General features: G+C 35.4%; 1 protein-coding gene across 4 annotated transcripts in view; it reads left to right on the forward strand.

The window, feature by feature from the left end:
• Positions 1-20,452, forward strand: part of RAD50 (RAD50 double strand break repair protein) — a 93,363-nt gene that overhangs the window by 30,394 nt on the left and 42,517 nt on the right. For all 4 annotated transcript variants that reach the window (XR_013764500.1, XM_079144106.1, XM_079144108.1 and 1 more), the window contains 6 exons: positions 3,356-3,545; positions 3,891-4,017; positions 4,472-4,665; positions 7,109-7,219; positions 7,701-7,793; positions 7,869-7,982. Coding sequence is in view for 3 of the 4 variants with exons in the window: in XM_079144106.1 (XP_079000232.1) it covers positions 3,356-3,545; positions 3,891-4,017; positions 4,472-4,665; positions 7,109-7,219; positions 7,701-7,793; positions 7,869-7,982 (829 nt within the window). In the remaining variant the exon portion in view is untranslated. The remainder of the gene's footprint in view (positions 1-3,355; positions 3,546-3,890; positions 4,018-4,471; positions 4,666-7,108; positions 7,220-7,700; positions 7,794-7,868; positions 7,983-20,452) is intronic.

Here is a 20,452-nt window from a genome sequence, read left to right on the forward strand (position 1 = left end):
ATAACATGGAAAGTGAGGATTATTATTGGTGGTGAAGTAATGAAATAAGAAAGGTTATATTTATCAGGTACCATTTGTCTTTTCTTCGGTTGTGCCCTTGATGCCAGTGCTTTCATGAGAACTGTATATTCATTCAGCCAATACATACTTAATGGACACTCTTGTGTGGCACTGGTAATGTAGCAGTAAACAGAGTAGGCAAAGTTTCTGCCCTTACTGAGTTTATATGCTAGTAAGGAGAAGACAGATAGTGAACAAATAAGTAAATTTACAGTATTCTGGTGATGATCAGTGCCATGGAGAAAAGTACAGTAGGATAAGGGAATAGGGAGTGGCAAAGGGTGATGGGGGGGAAGCTGCTGATGAAGGTAGCATTCAATTGGACACCTTAGAGAACTGAGGGAGTCAGCTACACATTTGCCCAGAGGAAGAACATTTCAGTCAGCATGAAATCTCAAGAGGAGCTGCCACAGTTGCACATGCCTGTAATCCCAGTGACTCAGGAGGCTGAGACAGGAGGATTGCACGTTCAAAACCAGCCTTAGCAAAAGCAACTCAGCGAGACCCTGTCTTTAAATAAAATACAAAATAGGGCTGGGGATGTAGCTCAGTGATCGAGTTCCCCTGAGTTTAATCTCTTGTACCCACCCCCCAAAAATAAAAAATAAATAAAATCTCAGACATAACCTGAAGGCCAAAGGAAAAAGTAGTAAAAGATGAGCGTAAGGAGGTAGGAGAAGACGAAATCATGCTAATCTTCTTTGGGGAAAATAATATTTTCATTTAAAGCCCAACACTTAATTTGAGGCTGCCATTGTGAATGAAATCTCAGCTGAAAATATATCTGTTTATCATTTTGTCTAGTACTGATTCAGATTCATTTATTATAGAACGTCATTTAAATAAAAATCAATTAATATTTTCCATTTCCCCCAAAGATTGAGTATTTCCCTTTATTACTATACCTGTGTGAGCCCTTTTATGTACAATGCCTTTAAAAGGAAAAGCTGTCAAAAATAGGTGAATTGAGTTTCTGGGGAAAAAGGAAAAAAAAAAGAAAAAAACAAGAAGAATACATTTTAAATGTCTTACCATAAAAATAAATATGGTAGTTAGATTTAATCATTTCACTTTGTATGCCTATATGAAAACATCACATATCTATCTCATAAATATGTGTAATAATTACTTGTCAAAAATAATAAAAAAAACTTGTGACCCATGAGAAAAATAAATATTGAAAATAAATAATAAAGTGCCAGGGCTGAGGAGATAGCTCAGTTGGTAGAGTGCTTGCCTTGTAAGCACAAGGCCCTGGGTTCGATCCTCAGCACCCAGAAAAACAAAACAAACAAAATGTCATAAAAATAAACCTCAGAGAACCCCTAACAGATCTCAGTAGCCCATTCTCCAAGGAAGTTACTTTTTCTTAGAACAGTTATTTTAGCATCTTATATCTATTATCAAAAAAGGACGTACCCACCAGGGCATGGTAGGACTTAACTATAATCCCAGTGACTCAGGAAGATGAGATAGGAGGATCACAGGTTCAAGGCTAGCCTGGGGAACTTGGCAAGCCCTGTCTCAAAATTTTAAAACATTAAAAGGGCCGGGTATATATTATAGCTCAGTGGTAGAATGCCCCTGAGTTCCATCACCAGTATCAGCAGGGGAGGATTGGGGCACTAAAACCTGCACCTCATTGATGAAGGGTTTTGTGTGTGTATGTATGGAAAGGTAAAAAATGTACACCTATAACTATAGTTTTTCACAAAGACACCCCTAGTTTTGTGAATGCTTGACCATCATTAAGCTCTCTAGTTATGTTACTTTTCAGGTACAAAGTATATAACTAAAGACCAACAGGTCTGTGACAACAATATTCTGTAGGTAACATAAGCATGGAATTAATTACTCATAATATACATACCTTCATACTTACTTATATATGAAATAAGAATACTTCATATTTCTGTGATGTTAAAATAAAGGTCTGTTGCCACAGATCAGTTCAGGTTGGCATTTCTTGATCATATCATAGCATGCACTATTTTTTAACCATTATATGATTACAGTATGGAAGAGCCAACCCTTGAGTTTCTGGGTTTTCTTTTTCTTTATTAAGATTTCCATTAGCAATTAATTTATTATACCACTTTAACACACTATACTAATTTAATTTTAAATAAGAATTTGGAATTTTTCTGAAATAAACTTGATTTTTTAAAAAAGCTGTAATACAAGTTTTATTGCTTCAGAGGCGTTAACAAAAATATGGAGCAAGTACCTGCCTTAGTGGCAGCAATTCATTAGTTAATAACAATAAAAAGATTGACAGTTTTTATACCTTTAACCTTTGTATCGTTTGGCTAAATGGCTGGCTTCTATCCTTCCTCTGTAATTTTTTCAAATTTTTATTTTGAAATAATTTTCTACTTACAGAAAAATTGTAAAATGGTACGGAGAATTCACATGAACCCCTTACCCAGCTTCTCTTGATATTAAAAATTTGTATAACCACAACAGTTTTAAAATCAGGACTATAATGCTACTAAATTATAAATCTTATTTGAATTTCAGCAATTTTTCTATTACTCTTCTTTATTTGTTTCAGGATCCAACCCAGGATCCCACATTGTATCTAGTTGTAATTTTTTCTCAGGCTTCAGCAGTCTATAATAGTTCACCAGTCCTTCTTTGTCTTTCATGACCTTAACACTTTTTTTTTTTGTACCAGGAATTGAACCCAGGGGCACTTGACCATTGAGCCACTTCCCTGACCCTTCTTATTTATTTTGAGACAATGTCTCACTAAGCTGCTTAGGGCCTCACTTAGTTGCTGAGGCTAACTTTCAACTTGTGATGCACTTGCCTCAAATTCCTGAGGGATTTCAAGTGTGTTTCAAGTGTGTTTCACTGAACCGAGCTAACCTTGACACTTATTAATGAGTATGGTCAGTTAATTTGTAGGATCTCTCTGTTTGGCAGGCAACCATAGTAATAATTATTGCAAGCAAGATTGGTATTGGTAGCAATGGATACTAAATCAGTGGGTAGAAGTTTGAGAAGCAGGATAGTTACATATTCTCAATATGTCTATCCTAAGATTTTTTTAAATACAAGGAGAAATATAATAATTTTACAGTGGAGGAACCTGACTGATAACCACCTTAGCCAAGTGAATAATAATAACATCACCATTAATAAAGATGTAGTGACATTGTGTAGCCACTGATATGATGCTCAGGAAAGGAGCAGTGTCATTTTTATGGTACTCTTGCCAAAAATGCATAACCTCAGTCTAACTATGAGAAAATTTCAGGTAGATCGTTCTAATTGTTTGTTTTCTGTTAAGGCAAAGCATAATTGATTTGAAGGAGAAGGAAATACCAGAATTAAGAAACAAACTACAGAATGTCAATAGAGACATACAACGCCTAAAGAATGACATAGAAGAACAGGAAACACTCTTAGGTACAATAATTCCTGAAGAAGATAGTGCTAAAGTATGTCTGACAGATGTTACAATTATGGAGAGGTTCCAGGTAAGTTTATTGTAGTATAAGGCAGAATAAAACTTGTTTCTTTGTGACATGAATGTGAAAGTGTTAAAAATGGTATCTAGTTTTCAGGTATGTATTGTGTTTAGAATTCCAGGTAGCCTCAGGAAATAGCTGATTCATTTACATTCTTGAGTTTTAAATTTTTTATTCATAGATTATAGAAATTTAGACATAATTCTGGTTTTCATTTTTGGTGAACTTCCTTTTGTCTACGTCATTTGAATTGCTAAAAATTAATTTCACTTTTATCCTGATAAACTCTGCTTTAAAACTTTTGAAATATAACACAATAAATTCCTTAGAGGAAATAACTGTTCATTTCTTAAGATGGAACTTAAAGATGTTGAAAGAAAAATTGCACAGCAAGCAGCTAAACTACAAGGAATAGACTTGGATCGAACTGTTCAACAAGTAAACCAGGAGAAACAAGAAAAACAACATAAATTAGATACAGGTAATACAGTCTGTTTCCTCATCCATAAAGATTTCAATGTTGCCAGTATGTGTTTTATGGTGAATTTTATACTTGTTATATGGACAAAGAACTTTCTTCCTTCCAGCCCACAGTATATATCCATTCTCTTTTTTTCAAAAGCATTGCTTCTTTGTTCCCTTTCTTTGCACAACAGATTTGGGGATGGTAAGAGAGTGTCAGATGAACTGTACTCCTCTTGGTCATGTCTGCCCTGGGAGCTTTACCTGTGAGTAGTTAGGAGAGGACAGCAAGCAGTTTTGGGAACTAGAGGGGTTCTTTTTATACTTTCTTTTTATACTTTTATTGCAGTCAGAGGAGCCCACAGAAATTCAGTCTTGGTGGAGTCCATAGAACTATAAAAACTGAAAGGATGCTGCTAAGAGTATTTTGTGTACCCTTTCATTAATCACCATGTCAATATGTTTTCGTGTAGTTTCCAGCAAGATTGAATTGAATCGTAAACTTATACAGGACCAGCAGGAACAAATTCAACACTTAAAAAGTACAACAAATGAGCTTAAATCAGAGAAACTTCAGATATCCACTAACTTGCAGCGTCGCCAGCAACTAGAGGAGCAGAGTGTAGAATTATCCACCGAAGTTCAATCGTTATGTAGAGAGATAAAGGTATGACAGTTCTTACATGTTTGTTTTTAAAATTAGTTCAAATATATGAAATCATGTTTATTGGTATAGTGGCCAGAACTACAGTTGCTATGAGAATCAAATGAAAATGTTATAATTTTGTGGTTCCTAAGTGACAGAATTTGTCCAAATAAGTAAAGATTTCTGGAAAGAGGAGTTTGACTGTGGTAAGAAAGAACCAACTGCTTGGTTAAACAGTGAACTTCATGTTATTGGAAGTGGTCAGGTAGTGGTTGGATTAATATACATAAGGGTTCCTTGTGTGGGATGTTTGTGTTAACTGTGGATGCTAGGTCCATGGTAGTCTCTTATCCATCAGAGCATTGTTTCCATTTGATTCTAGATGTGGTCTCAGAATCCTTACTAATACAATGTAACAGGCACTGAGTTGCCACATGTACTGGCATGCATTTGCCAAGGCTAAAATAGGTTAATCAAACCTAAGACTTAACTAACTAAATTTATGAACAGTTTTAGGAGCATCAACTGAAGTCATCGTCGTCGTCGTCTTCTTCTTCTTCTTTATTATTATTATTAGTATTAGTAGTAGTATTTTATTTTTTTAGTCCTAGAACTTAACCCAGGGGCATTTAACCACTGAGCTACATCCCCAGCCTTTTTTATTTTTTATTTTGAGACAGGGTCTCAGTAGGTTGCATAGGGCCTTGCTTAGTTGCTAAGACTGGCCTTGAACTTTACAGTCCTCCTACCTTAGCCTCCCGAGTTGCTAGGATTACAGGCATATGCCACTGCACCCAGCAGTTTTCATAATTATACATAGTCATTCAGGAAGCACTGAATAAATTACTGAATCCTTTTATCAGTAATTACTATAAATGTTTCTTTAGTTCTTAAATAATTTTAGATCACAGATTATCAGAGGCTTAGAATATAATATAAAATAGTATTACTTTACGCTTTCTTTTTTTCTTTTTTTTTTGACTGACCTTTTATTTATTTGTTTGTTTATTTATTTATTTATTTTGCAGTGCTGGGGATTGAACCCAGGGCCTTATGCTTGACAGGCAAGCACTGTACAAACTGAGCTGTATCCCCAGCCCTAGGCCATGTTTTTTCATTTGTCCTTTTTCTTCAAACAGGATAGCCAATGATACAGATAGTATGTAGTAAAACAAATTCTAAGAGACTGATGTCACATGCTTCATTTAACCTAAGTTTATTCATGCTTGCCTTGGGAGGGGGACTAATCATTTGGTAAAAACATACAATAAAAACAAAAAATGTCCTATCATGTACAACTTTTAAACTACAATAATGATGTACCTTAATTACCAAGTCTAATATTACAGAATTGTATTTTTTTTACTATTTATAAATCACTTTGACATTAAAACATTCAGTGTTTCAGCAACACTATTGAGAGAGATGATTAAGTCCTTTTTTAGAAAAAGAAATGAAGATTTACAAATGTCCCATGAGTTGCCCAAGTTCATGCATCTAGTAGGCAGCACTGATTTTCAGATGTCTTCTTACATTGAAAACATTTGACTTCCCACCAAACCATACCACTTTCCAGTATGAGAAAATATACCTAGTGAAGTAATCCTAAATAATTATATCTGTCTTTATAGATTCAGTAGATATTTCAGGATCATAAGGTGCTCAAGGGTCATTTTTTTGAACAGTAATTATTATACAGATATGTTGTAGAGATGTTACAAAGATGAATAACGGGAACTTATGATTAGTAAAATAGTTTATTACTTGAAAACCCTCTTCCTTTCACAGTAGGTGTGGACACACCAATATGAATATACTTTTATTATTGTACAATAATTGCTTAGCAGACTAAGCTTAAGGACAAAAGTGGTTTTGCCATCATAGTCCCATCTATAAGAGAATATTGAACCAAATGAGCTTTCCTGTTCTTAGAACACACAGAAATGACACAGGCCCCTGTGAAACTCCTGAAAACTCGTGCCTGAAGCCACATGATAATACAATTGGGAGCATATGGCCTGAGCCAAGAATCAAGTCAGTGACTGAGGCAATCTTGCATAGTGGTTAAGAGAGTAAACTCTGTAACTAGATTGGACTAGAATCTTGGCTACATCATTTATTGTTGTGACTCTGGACACATTTTTCTCTGTGCCTGAAATAAAAGGATGAAAATAGTGGTAACTTCCTAACAGAGCAAATGAGTTAGTTGACTTTAAAGCCTGCAACATAAAAAGGGCATTTATTAAAACTGTAAAGTCTAGGAATGGGGTGTGACTCAGTGGAAGAGCACTTGCCTAATATGTGTGAGGCACTGGGTTCAATCTTCAGTATCACATATAAATAAATAAAAATAAAGGTCCATTGACAACTAAAAAAATTTTTTAAAAAAGACTGTTAAGTCTAACACAAAATAAAATAATGGGATGTTATATAAGACTTTCTGTTTTTTGGTTTTTTTTTTTAGGATGCTAAAGAGCAGATAAATCCTTTAGAAACAACATTGGAAAAGTTCCAGCAGGAAAAAGAAGAATTAATCAATAAAAAACATACAAGCAACAAAATCGCACAGGATAAAGTAAGATTTCATTCATGTATTTACTTGTAAAATATCATTATTAAACTCACATTTACAGCACTGTCTTTTCATGTGAAATTAAATAGCTTGATAAGATTAATAGTATTTTTAGATTCATTTTATGTAAGTATATTTGTTGGGAGAGGGGAGGTACTAGGAATTGAACCCAGGGCTTTGAACATGTTAGGCAGGTGCTGTACCATTGTGTTAAATCTACAGATAATTTTGATATTAGAGATTCTTGTTAGAATAAGAAATAAAATTTAAAGTGTTTTGCTTCTTGATCTAATATAGAAGTTAAGAATTGAGACTGTCGAATCCATTCCCATTGGTAATAGAGGGACTTATATGAGACCATAAAGTTTTTTTTTATCTGGGGAAGCTGGAACTGAAGGTTCCTAACTTCCAAGCCATTGTTTCACTGTGCCGTCCTATTAAGTGTCCTGATCCCAAACAGAATAAATTTAATACTTTTCCACAGCTGAATGATATCAAAGAGAAGATTAAAAATATCCATGGTTATGTGAAAGACATTGAGAATTATATTCAAGATGGAAAAGATGACTATAAGAAGGTAATTTAAAACTTAAAATTATTAATTTAGTTATATTTTCATTTCATGCACTTAAAAGTTTTTCCTTTTTTATAGCAAAAAGAAACTGAACTTAATAAAGTAATAACTCAAATAAGTGAATGTGACAAACATAAAGAAAAGATCAATAAAGAAATGGGAATCATGAGACAAGATATTGATACACAGAAGGTAGGTCTTTGTGCTCATCGTATCACTTAGACATTCTTTTCTCTAGCTTTATTATAGAAGATTCATTGAGTAGAAATGCAAATAGAAATCAATTCCAATATCATATTCTTTTTGTTGTTCTTTATTTTTCATTTTTATTTTCAATAAAAGGCCCATCTGGTAAATGTTTAAACATAAAGACATAAGACTAAATGTCCTTCTCCTCCTAATTCCCAGTTTCACTCCTAGATGTCTTTATTGTTGAATTTCATATTTGTTCTTAAAGAAGTTTTTTATTCATAACTAGCAGATAGAAGGATTAATAAGTTTAGATTTATTTGTGTGTATGTTTATATTTATTTTGCAGATGGGATCATACCATTTATATTATTCTGTACAATTTTCAGTTCACAGAATTCGATCTTACATATATATCACTTTCTTTTTAATGATTATAAGATGTCCCATTTTGTGTATGTACTATAACTTGATTACTTTTTTTAAACAGTATAGCAATGAATATTTTTCTACATGCATCTGTATTTTTTTTTTTTTTTTTTTTTTTTTTTTTGGCAGTATTGGGGATCGAACTCAGGGCCTTGTGCTTGTGAGGCAAGCACTCTACCAGCTGAGCTATCTCCCCAGCCCTGTATGTTTTATTATTCTAACAAATCTTTATGTAGAATAAATTGACAAAAGAAAAATTAAAGTCTAATGTATACCTTTTGGGGGCAGGGTACTGAAATTGAACCCAGGGGTACTTTACCACTGAACTACTTTCTGAGTCCTTTTATTTTGAGACAGGGTCTCATTAAGTTGCTGAGACTGACCTCAGACTTGCAGTCCTCCTGCCTAGGCCTCTGAATCATAGGTGTGCACCAGTGTAACTGACTTTAATGTATTCTTTAAAGTTATCTGTAAGGGAAATGTTTATAATATTAAGTTATTTTGCAATTGATTTCATCTGTTTATTAAGGAAATCAATGTAAATAAAATCACATAGAGATATTATATTCAACATGCCTTAGGCAGCCGTGGCAGTTAATGTCATTGAAAACTGCATTTTTCAATAGATGTATTATTAATCAAGATAAATTTCACCCTACTGATCTATATTGTTTTTAACTTTGTGTTATTAAGATAGAACTATATATGGATATAATAGAACTGATGTGAAATTAATATTTTCCTTACAAGTTTCAAGAATCACTTGATTGTATGTCTTGCTGAATTTTATTACATAAACTCATTTTTCAATTTAATTTTTAAATGTAATGACTTTTATGATAATGTATCAATAGAACAGGCATTCTTTTTTTCCCATCAATGACTGATGCTGCCAAGTGGACTCTGCTGCTTGGCTCATTGCCACCCAAACCCACTAAACCCAGTACAAAAGAATATTATTCTAGGTCCTCCTTAGGAAAGGAAGAGACAAGTAGAGTATTTAATTAAATGGTGGGCATATTATCCTTTCCTTCCATTGCAGTGCTGTTTCTTTTGTCCTTTGGTTCTTCCTAGCTACAAAAAGTCTACCAACATCCATCTGGTACACAGCATAACTTTCCCTAAATTAAACTTTGTCCCTATTAAAATTATGTGATTTAATTAAAAATATATTCTTGTTGTAAAAATGTAAATATCACCAAACATTGTAAGATTCAAATTGAGGTGAATAAATCAAACTGCCAAAAAAAAAAAAACCTGCATTTTTCTGTTCCTGATATTTTAAACAAAATTTTCCATCTGACTGTTTTAATCACTTGATTACAAATGGTTAAAAATCTCTTTGAAGATTATCCAGATCAGCTTTCTGCTGAGTTCTCTGATTGTAGCATCAGGAATTTCAAATATCAGTCAAAGGTAAATTGGTCACCTAATAAATGCCAAATACTTATATAATTTATGATATGTGTATTACAAAGAACTTAATTATCACTAGCTTATGTGTGGGTTGACTCTATAATGTAATCACAGTCTATTCATAAGTAACAGCTCCCTGCCTCTCTTTATGTATACACTTATATACAGACACATACAAAAACTTAAGATTTACCATCCTTTTTAAATTGGTCGTCTGAGCCTAGTGAATCTGATGGCATCAGTTTGCTTTGTAACCTGCCTTATTATAGAAATTATTTACAAAGTTACAAACAATAGAACATTGTCAAATATTTATTACATTAAAGTGAAAACAAAGCAATATGAAAATAAAGACAAGAAGGTAATGAAACCAGGAGAGGTGTGTGTGTGTGTGTGTGTGTGTGTGTGTGTATACACACACATACATACTTTATATATGTATATAAATGAAGTCTGACCAGGCATTATGGCACCCACCTGTAATCTCAGCGGCCCTGGAGGCTGAGACAGGAAGATTGTGAGTTCAAAGCCAGCCTCAGCAACTTAGTAAGACCCTAAGCAACTCAGTGAGACCCTATCTCTAAATAAAACACATACATAGAAGGGTGGGTGGCTGCAATGTAGCTCAGTGGTTAAGTGCCCCTGGGTTCAGTTCCTGGTACCAAAAAAAAAAATGAAGTCAAATATGCTTGCTAAAGATTCTAGTAGTCCAATGAAGAGAGAAAGTCACAATTCATTAAGATTTTACTGTGTCAAGGCTAAGAGAAATGAGTTCCCTACACTGAGACCAGAGAACAATGTCTCTGTTCTCAGAAAGGAGGATACTTCGTAGACTAATAAGAACTGTGTCTTCAACAAACTTCATTAGGCTTTTATTTTAAACAACATGTTTCAGCATCAGCTCTTATAGAAAGTGAGGTGATTGAAGCTTAAAATACATGTTACAGTGGTTTTTTTTTTTTTTCCCCTCTAACCTTCATGTCAGGTGTTCTTTTTTTTTTTTTAAACAATATCTATAATTAATTTAAATATAAATGAACTAGATATTGTAATTAAAAGGTATAAATGTTCAACATGTGTAAAAAGCAAGCAATAACGATATGCTTTCTCTATATTGATTCTTTAAGAATCAATATACCAATAGGGTAAAAGCAAAAGATGGGGAAAATAAGCATGAGAAATCTGAAGTAGAACTATTAATACAAATTTCAAGAAAAAGTATTTTCAGAGCTAAAGGGGAACATTTCATAACCATAATAGGATAACTTGTTTAAGAAAGTATAACAATCATAAATGTGTATGTACCTAATAACAAAATTTCAAAATACATGAAGTAAAAATGAATAAAACTAGAAAGGTAAATCCATAATCATATTTGGAGATTTTAAGCCCCCTCACTTTGCTAGAAGGAGTAATCTTATAGAAGGCTTAACAATATTATCAGCCACCTGACCTACTTGTTATTTATAGAAAACTATACACAAAAAATGGCAAGTAGAAAATTAATAAGGATAGATTACATTCTCTCATAAAATAAGCTTTGAGAAATTTTAAAAATTTGAAATCATGCACACTGTTTCCTGCATGATTTATTACATTACAAATCAATTACCTTAAGATATGTGAAACCCCACCCCCCACATCTCAACTACTTCAAAATTAAATGACACACTTATAAATACCTCACAGAGCAAAGAATAAAGCACAAGGAACGTAAATAAAAAGTGCTTTGAACTAAGTGATAATAAAAGTTTAAAATAGCAGAATCTCTGGGATGAAATAGTACTCAGATGAACACTTTTTTTTTTTTTTTTTTTTTTTTTTTTTGGTGCTAGGGATTGAACCCAGGGCCTTGTACATGCAAGGCAAGCACTCTACCAATTGAGCTATATCCCCAGCACCTCAGATGAACATTTATAACTTAAAGTATTTGTATCAGAAAGAGGCCAGATTAACAATCAAATTATTTTCAAATTAGATAGTAAGAAGGAAAAAATAAGAGTAGGAGCAGAAATATGTGAAATAGTAAAGAAATAATATAGCTAAAAGTTGAGAAATATTAACAAGTCTAATCAAGAAAACAAGAAAAAATATCAATGGAAAGGGAGCTATCAAAACAACCCTAAAGATGCTGAAAATGTAGTAAGGTAATATTACAATTGTATAATTATAATTATACAGCTTACATAACTTGGTCTGTTTTAAAAGATAAAAAACCCCGCTTGTTTACACAATCCATGTGAGTGATATATTTTTTCACATCCCTTCACCTTCATTCTGTGGATGTCTTTGCTTATGAGGTGAGTCTCTTGGAGATGGCATATTGTTGGGTCTTGTTTTTAAATCCAGTTTGCCAGTCTGTCTTTTGATTGATCAGTTTAGACCATTAATGTTCAAGGTTATTATTGAGATATGATTTGTGTTCCTGATCATTTTGGTTTATTTCTAGTTTTTAATTTGAATCAGTATCTCCTTTGATTGACTGTCCTTTAGTGTAGTTCCTCTCTTCACTGATTTTCACTTTTTTTTTTTTTTCATTTCATGTTCATGTAATATTTTGTTGAGAATGTTCTGAACTACAGGCTTTCTGGTTGTGAATTCTTTTAATTTTTGTTTATCATGGAAGATTTTTATTTCATCTTCAAATCGGAAGCTTGATTTTGCTGGATATAGGATTCTTGCTTGTCATCCATTTTCTTTCAGAGCTTGGTATATGTTATTCCAGGACCTCTTAGCTTTGAGGGTCTGGGTTGAAAAACCAGCTGAGATCTGAATTGGTTTCCCCCTATATGTAATCTGATATTTTTCTCTTGTAGTCTTTAAAATTCTATCCTTTTTCTGTATGCTTGGCATTTTCATTATAATGTGCCTTGATATAAGTCTGTTGTACTTTTGCACATTTGGAGTCCTGTAAGCCTCTCGTATTTGATTTTCCATTTTATTCTTTAGATTTGAGAAATTTTCTGATATTTTTTCAATAAAAGATTCCTTTGGTTTGTATTACCCTGCCTTCATCTATCCTGATAAATCTTAAATTTGGTCTTTTCATGTTATCCCATTTTTCTTGGAAGTTCTGTTCATGTTTTCTTAACATCTTCTCTCCATGATCAGCTCTATTTTTAAGATTATATATTTTGTCTTCATTGCCAGAGGTTTGGTCTTCCAAGTGGTCTAGTCTGTTGGTGATGCTTCCTATTGAATTTTTAATTTGGTTTATTGTTTCCTTCATTTCAAGGATTTCTGTTATTTCTTTTTTTTCCCCCAGAACCTCTCTTTATTGAAGTGATCTTTTGCTACCTATATTTGCTCTCTGACATCATCCTTTACTTCATAGATCAGTTTAATTATGTACATTCTAAACTCCTTCTCTGAAATTTCTTCCACTGTGATGTTGATGGATTCTGTTATTGCAGTATCTTGGTTTGCTTGGGGCGATTTGTTCCCTTGCTTTTTTATGTGGTTTGTGTGTCTGCCCATCTAAAAATATAATATAAAATATATAAAATCTGAGGCAGCAGAGTTTCTACCCTGTGGACTTATAGTGTCCCTGAAGGTTTCCAGTACCTCGCTATTTAGGGGGAGACAAATAATAACAAAAACCAATGCAAACAATTTACATCATTAAACCAAATAGTTCCTGCTGTGACATCTACAGTGTTAATTACCACAACAAACAAATGATATGATCAGTTATGCCTATAATAAAAACAGCAAGTTTGCAAAAGGGTTTATATTTTTAAATGATGGACAGGGAGAGAACAGAAGTGATATAAGATGTGATGATTATGAGGGAGAGAAGGAGGAGAGAAGACAGAAGTAAAAGATGAAAGGAAAAGTGAAAGAAGAAACAATAGAGATTGGCTGTTAGTAGAAGAAAAGAGAATCAAGGGAAACAGGTAGAAAAAACTTATAAAGCAAAAATTTAAATAAAAAAATTAAAAATACAAATAAAAGAATACAAAACAAGACTAAAACATACTAATCAAACATCCTGGTTCACAAAAAACTAATCTATGTAAAATAAATGGCTTCAAAAATGCTAGTGATGAGAAGAATGAGAAAAAAAAAAAAAAAAAAGGAAACTGTATAAATGTCCATGTACCATTAAGGTCACAATTAAACAGTAAAAAAGAATAAAGAAAAAAAATCTTGATGAAAAGTTAAAGAATTCTTTTTGTTGGAGTTCAAAGTATTCTCAGCTTCTCTTCTCAGAAATTTTAGGTGGGTTCTTCTGGAGTGTGATTCTCCACCCTCTGGATTTCTGGAGCAAGAGAGGTAATCCCATCAGGGGAATTCCTGGAGGCAGGGTTTAGGCTTAGGTGGACTCCAGGCTCTTCACTGAATGCTAATTGGTCTGGAGATTGTAAATCAGCCTACCTCCAGGGCCCACTGTTTATTGGTCCATGCTGGAGGACCTTACTCCAGGGCTCCCTTGGGTTCCACTCGTGTGGTGGGGGAACCAATTCTAAGTCCCCTACATTACCTGCAGACCCCATGTTTTCTAGTCTCCAATTTCTCCTGCCCCTCCCTTCTAAGTTCCTGACCATTGAGTCTCTCTCAGTCCGTCCTGCAAGCAGTCAAATTAGAGGAGACAGGTAGAACCCAAAGGGTTTCCCCAACCTTTGTCCCTTGTGTAAACCTCACTCCACCTTTGGTTTTCTTCTGGTCACTTAAGCACTCTCTGTGTCCTGCAGCATGTGTTTACTGGGCCTGTCTTTTGGGCCAAACTCAGGTTTGCCAAGAATCGGCTTTCTCAGTTGCTGGCTCCTGCACCACAGCTGCAAAATGGTTCCTTCCTTTGCCCTCTGCATCCTGCCTGGAGAGGTGGCAACTTCTTTCCCCACACTCGGATATCTTGCGATGCGTCCATCAGGTTTGTTGGACAATGCCCTTGGTCTCTAAACACTCCATACCCAGACACACCTGGGGCCTCCCCAAAATGGGGATTCCTTTAATTCCCTTAAACCCTCTACTGTGCTCATGGAGGGACCTGTCTGGCTGGAGCTTCCAGCCTGGCTGTGGTAGCAGCAGTGCCCTATTAGTGTTTTGAAAGCAGTGATTCTTAGCTAGAGCAACCCATCAGAATCATCTGGGTTCTTCCACTCCTAGGCATAGAATCAAGAAAATTAAAAACATGTGTTCCCACAAAACTCGTACAATAAGTGTTCTTAGCAGAGTTATTCAGAATAGTTAAAAATGTGGGAGTGACCCAAATGACTATCAGCTGGTGAATGGATAAACATAATATATGAGTGCAGAGGGATATTTTTCAGCCATAAAAAGTAAGTATTGGTATCTTCAATGACATGAACTTTTAAAACATGTTAAGCAAATAAGCTAGTCTAAAAAGATTTATACGTATTGTATAAATCTATCTATATATGAAATGCCCCAAATAAGCAAATTCATGGAGACAGAAAGCAGCCCCTTCCTGGGACATTCTTGAAGGATAGTGGTGAAGGGAAATCCCAATGGGTAGTATACCTGGTGATGCCCTTTGCTTGGAAGGAGAAATAGTCAGATGTGCATTTTGTATAGATTAATGAACTATAGCCAGTGGTTTGGCCAGATGGTCAGGGACTTGAAAAGAACATGGTTAGAAAATTGGTGAAAAAGAAATTTGGGAGGCTGGGTGCAGTGATGTTCTCTTGTAATCCCAGCAACTTGGAAGTTTGAGGCTAGACTAGGCAATTTATTGAGACCCTGTTTCAGATTTTAAAAGGGAACAGGGGGATGCTGGGGATGTAGCTCAGTGGTAGCACGCTTGCCTAGCATGCACCAAACCCTGCCCTCAATCCCTAGTAGCGACCGAAAAAAAAAAAGGATATTGTGGTTAGACCTCACAGAGTAGACAAAAATAAGCAAATATATCTGTGTCCCAGGCAAATGCTTACCAAAGGGTGGTTTCAGCAGAAGAGGACTTTAATAAATCAAGTGGCTAGGATGACCCACCCTGTGAATACTAATTAGCCTCTTCTCCCAGCCACTGTCATCACATCTCCTAAAGGACCTGTGTTTTAGTCAGCTGTTTCGATGCTGTGAATAAATGATCTGACTAGAACAGTTTTAAAGGAAGAAAAGTTTATTTGAGGGCTCACAGTTTCAGAGGTCTCAGTCCATAGACAGCCGACTCCATTCCTCAGGGACTGAGGTGAAACTGAACATCATGGTGGAAAAGCGTGACAGAGGAAAGCAGCTCACACCATCAGGAAGCAGAGAGAGACTCCACTTGCCAGATATAAACATATACCTCAGCCACACCCCCAGTTAACCTCTTACTCCAGCCATGCCCATCCTGCCTCCAGTTACCACTCAGTTAATCCCATCAGGGATTAATTCACTGATTAGGTTAAGGTTCACAAAACTCAATCATTTCTCCTCTAATCCTTTTTGCATCTCACATGTGAGCTTTTGGGGTACACCTCATATCCAAACCATAACAGCCTGTGAACGAAGTGGCCATGGCTGCAGGGATGGAGGTTATATGTGGGCTTGGCAACATAGACTTCCACACTGAAAACTTAACACTGAACCCCTAATATGGCAACATTCCCTGTGGTGGTTAGCCAGCTACCTCTTGGTAGTTTGATTATATTGGACCACTTGCAGCATGGAAGGGATGTGTTTTGTCCTTAGTAAAATAGACATTCTGAGTATGGATTTGCTTTCCCTGAGAGCAGTGCTTCTGTCAGAATCACCATCTGCTGGTTACAGAATTCCTTATCCACCATCATGGTATTCTGCACAGTACTGCCTCTGGCTAAGAAATTCACCTCACAACCAAAGAACTGTAGCAGTGGGCTCCTGCTTATGGAATTCAGTGGTTTTTAACATACTCCCTATCATCCTGAAGCAGCTCACTTGATAGAACTGTGAAATAGCTTTCAGAAGTTGGATTTACAGTGCCAGCTAGGTGATAGTACTTTGCAGGACTGGGGCAAAGTTCTCCAAAAGGTTGTATGTGCTATTAAAAAGGGACCAATTTATATACCATTTCTTTGATAGCCAGGATTCACAGATCTAGGAATCAAGGGGTAGAGATAGAAGTACCTGACACTTATCCATAGGGACCCACTAGCAAAAATTTTTGCTTCATTTTCTCTTGACTTCATGTTCTGCTGGTTTAGAAGTCTTAGTTCCAAAGGAAGGAATGCTGCTACCAGGAGACAAAACAATGATTTCACTGAACTGAAACTTAAGATGGCCACCCAGCCACTTTGGGCTCTTTATGTCTCTGAGTCAACAGATAAAGAAGGAAGTTACAGTATTGACTGTGGTGATTGATCCTGACTACCAAGGGGAAATTGGACTATTGTTGCATAGTGAGGGTAAGGAATAGGATGTCTGGAACACAGACGATCCTTTGGTATCTCTTAATATTACCATGCCCTGTGATTAAGGTCATATGGAAAATTGCAGCAACCCAATCCAGTCAGGACTGTGAATGGCCCAGACTTTCAGGAATGTGAAGATTTTGGTGGCCATATCAGATAGAGAACCATGACCAGCTGAGGTGCTTACTGTGGGCAAAAAGAATAAAGGATGGTAAAAAGAACAAGAGAAGTAAGTTTTGAATACCAGCAATGACCCACGTGACCTGTTATAGAACCAAGAACTGTAATTCTCATAAACATTTTCTTCCTGTTTTGTTAAGAATGTGTGTGTGTGTGTGTATGTGTGTGTGTGTGTGTATACCCATAGTCAAGCATCCCTAAATGATGGGGATAAATTCTGAGAAGTGGGTCATTAGGCAATTTCATTTTTGTACATCACAGAACATATTTGTACAAACTAAAATAGCAACATCATCACTAGGCAATACAATCTTATGAGACCACCATCTTATCATATGTGGTCTGTCATTGACCGAAATGTTGTTACATAATGTGTGACTATACTATTAAGTTTACATCTTACTAATCAAGTTATGGAATATCAGGAGAAGAATGAACATTACCCAGGGACTTTACCTGCTTTTCTGGGGAATGGATTAGTGAGTTTTCAGTTGAATGCAGGATAGTCGTGTCTTGTTAGGCAGAACTATAATCTTGTTTTTATTTGGAGATTAAGTATAGTTTAAGGAGATGTTTGGGTGCCAGGTTGAAAAGGGGTGGGCTTGTGATGGTTAATTTTAAAGGTTTCAATATTATTGAATTAAGGAATACTTAGAGAAATATCAAAATGTTACTCCTGAGTGTGTTTGAAGGTGTTTTTAGAGTTGATTGGTCTGTGAGTCAGTGTACTAAGTGTGGAAGATCTGCCCTCAGAGTGACTAGACATGATCCAATTAGCTGGAGACCTGAATAGGAGAAAAGGGAAGAGGACTTCCTCTTTCTCTGGATCTAGGACACACTTCTTCTGCCCTTGAACGTGAACTCTAAGCTCTCTGGCCTTAGGACTCAGAATGTAAACCAGTGGCCCCCTGGGTTTTCAGTCCTTTGGTCTCCCACTGAGAATTATACCATTGGCCACACCATTGACCTTTCTGGTTCTGAGCCTTTCACTCTTCCACTGAGCCATGCTTCTGGTATCCCAGGTTCTCCAGCTTGCAGACAGCCTATCATGAGACTCCTAACCCTTCACAATTACATAAGCCAATTGCCCTAATAAATCCCTTCTCATATATCTATATTTATATGTCCTATTAGTTCTGTCTTTGGAGAGACCTAATTCAGCCAGCTGTCTGTATAATGTATCATCTGAGCTAAGTGATAAGAGTTGCTATTTTTTGTTATTCTATTTTTTATGTTATCGTATGTATCTTTATTTTATTTATTTATTTTACGTAGTGCTGAGGGTCGAACCCAGTGTCTCACACATACTAGACAAGCACTCTACCACGGAGCTACAACCTCAGTAAGGTTGCTATTTAAGAAATGGGAAGCCTAATGGTATTTGTTTACATGCTTATTTAAGCCCTACTAAATTTAGTCCAAAGAATAAAATAATTTGAAATCTAGTAATCTGCCTCCCTTATTTTTCAGATGAAGGGGTATATGAAGGGGCCTGGAGGCAACCTGGCTTGCCTAAGGACACAAAAATAGTAACAGACTTAGAACTTGACTATTCATTGTCAAATTTCTGGTGTAATGGGAAAAAGTACTGGTATACTATCACTCAATCTGGTTTTATTTCCTCCCTTTCTCGGATGTTTTATAAACTATAATTGGAATTCTCACAGCTTAAAGTTCAAAGTATAAATTTGACCCAGAAGGCATTTTACGCTCAATTATTGAGCCACTCTACTGATTACAGACACTAACTTAATTAACCTTCACAATAGCTCATTATAATAGGTAGTATTCATTAACATGTTACAAGCAAACTGAGGCTCAGAGAATTTAAACTCATTTATCCAAAATTATTGTTTAAAAGTTATAGTACCAAAATTGGAGCCTAGTATACCTGACTTCAAAGCCTATGATTTTTAACTACTCCACTACATACTGTCTTTCAAAACTAAAGAATAATAAAAGCTGACCTAAAAGAAAGACATGCCTGCTTTCCTGGTGATCATGTAGGAAAATAGACCACAAACATCACTTTGTGCCAAAAATCAGTCTCACCTAAAATGTGATAGCCCTTTCCCCCAAGAGTCCTTTCACGAGGTCCTGAAAGCAAATTCAAGTATTACATAGTATCAGATGAAAACAGGCATTGGGACATTCTCCTTTTCCTAATGAGGAAAATGGATATAGTATAGTTTCCCATGTAAGAGCCTTGAAGAGGTGTAGCAGCTAACTACAGTGCCATAGCAGCTATCTACAGCTACATATGGTACTTGCCTCAGCCTCAGAGAACATTTAACACCGTGTTATTCTAGCTACCTTATAATATTGCCATTAGCAAAATTGTGTATATTTATAGTATTTTAAGAAAAATTAAGGTAGGCTTACTTTCTTGACATTTTTAAAAAACATTTAAAATGGTGACTTCTAGATGGTCAAGGGTTGGACATGAACATTAAACATATGAGAGAAAGCCTTGATTTCCCTTCTTGCTCCCACCTGGCTTTTTCCTTGACCTTTGTTGTTGGCAGTAAGGTGTTACCAAAGATCTGACCCTCCCTCCTTGGCTACCTGCATCACTGAGTTTAACTCAGCAGCAAGAGCTATTGTTGGAGGTATCCCACTTTCATCTTGGAGAAGTCCTGACTCCAAACTTAGGTTAAATTTCCCACATTTGGGTTTTTGTGGGCCAGACCACCACTGTTTCTGCAAGATTTTTTTTTTTTTTTTATTCCAAGGAGTCAACTTATAAATTGCTTCCTGATGTTTGTCTCTTAACAATATAATTCAATATAAACACCAGGAAAGCTACTGAGAAAATTTTTTTTGCTGCCATTGCTAAGTGATTATCTTTTTTAAGGAAAAAAGTTCCCTGTAGTAACAAGCAGTTTTTACAAATTCATTTCAGTGGCCAGGAAAAAATGAAGAAATTTGTAGACAAACACTACTTTTATAGTATCTCTTACTGCCTTATATAGAATCTTACCTAAAATGCATGAGACCATAAGTATTTCGGATCTTTTAGATTTGGAGTATTTGCATAGATTTTACTTGTTGAACAGCTCTACTCCAAAAATTTGAAATGCTCCAATCCATGGTAGATGCTTAAATTTGTTTTTT

Source organism: Sciurus vulgaris, assembly GCF_902686455.1.
Source record: "Sciurus vulgaris genome assembly, chromosome: 6".
NCBI classification, from domain to species: Eukaryota; Metazoa; Chordata; class Mammalia; order Rodentia; family Sciuridae; genus Sciurus; species Sciurus vulgaris.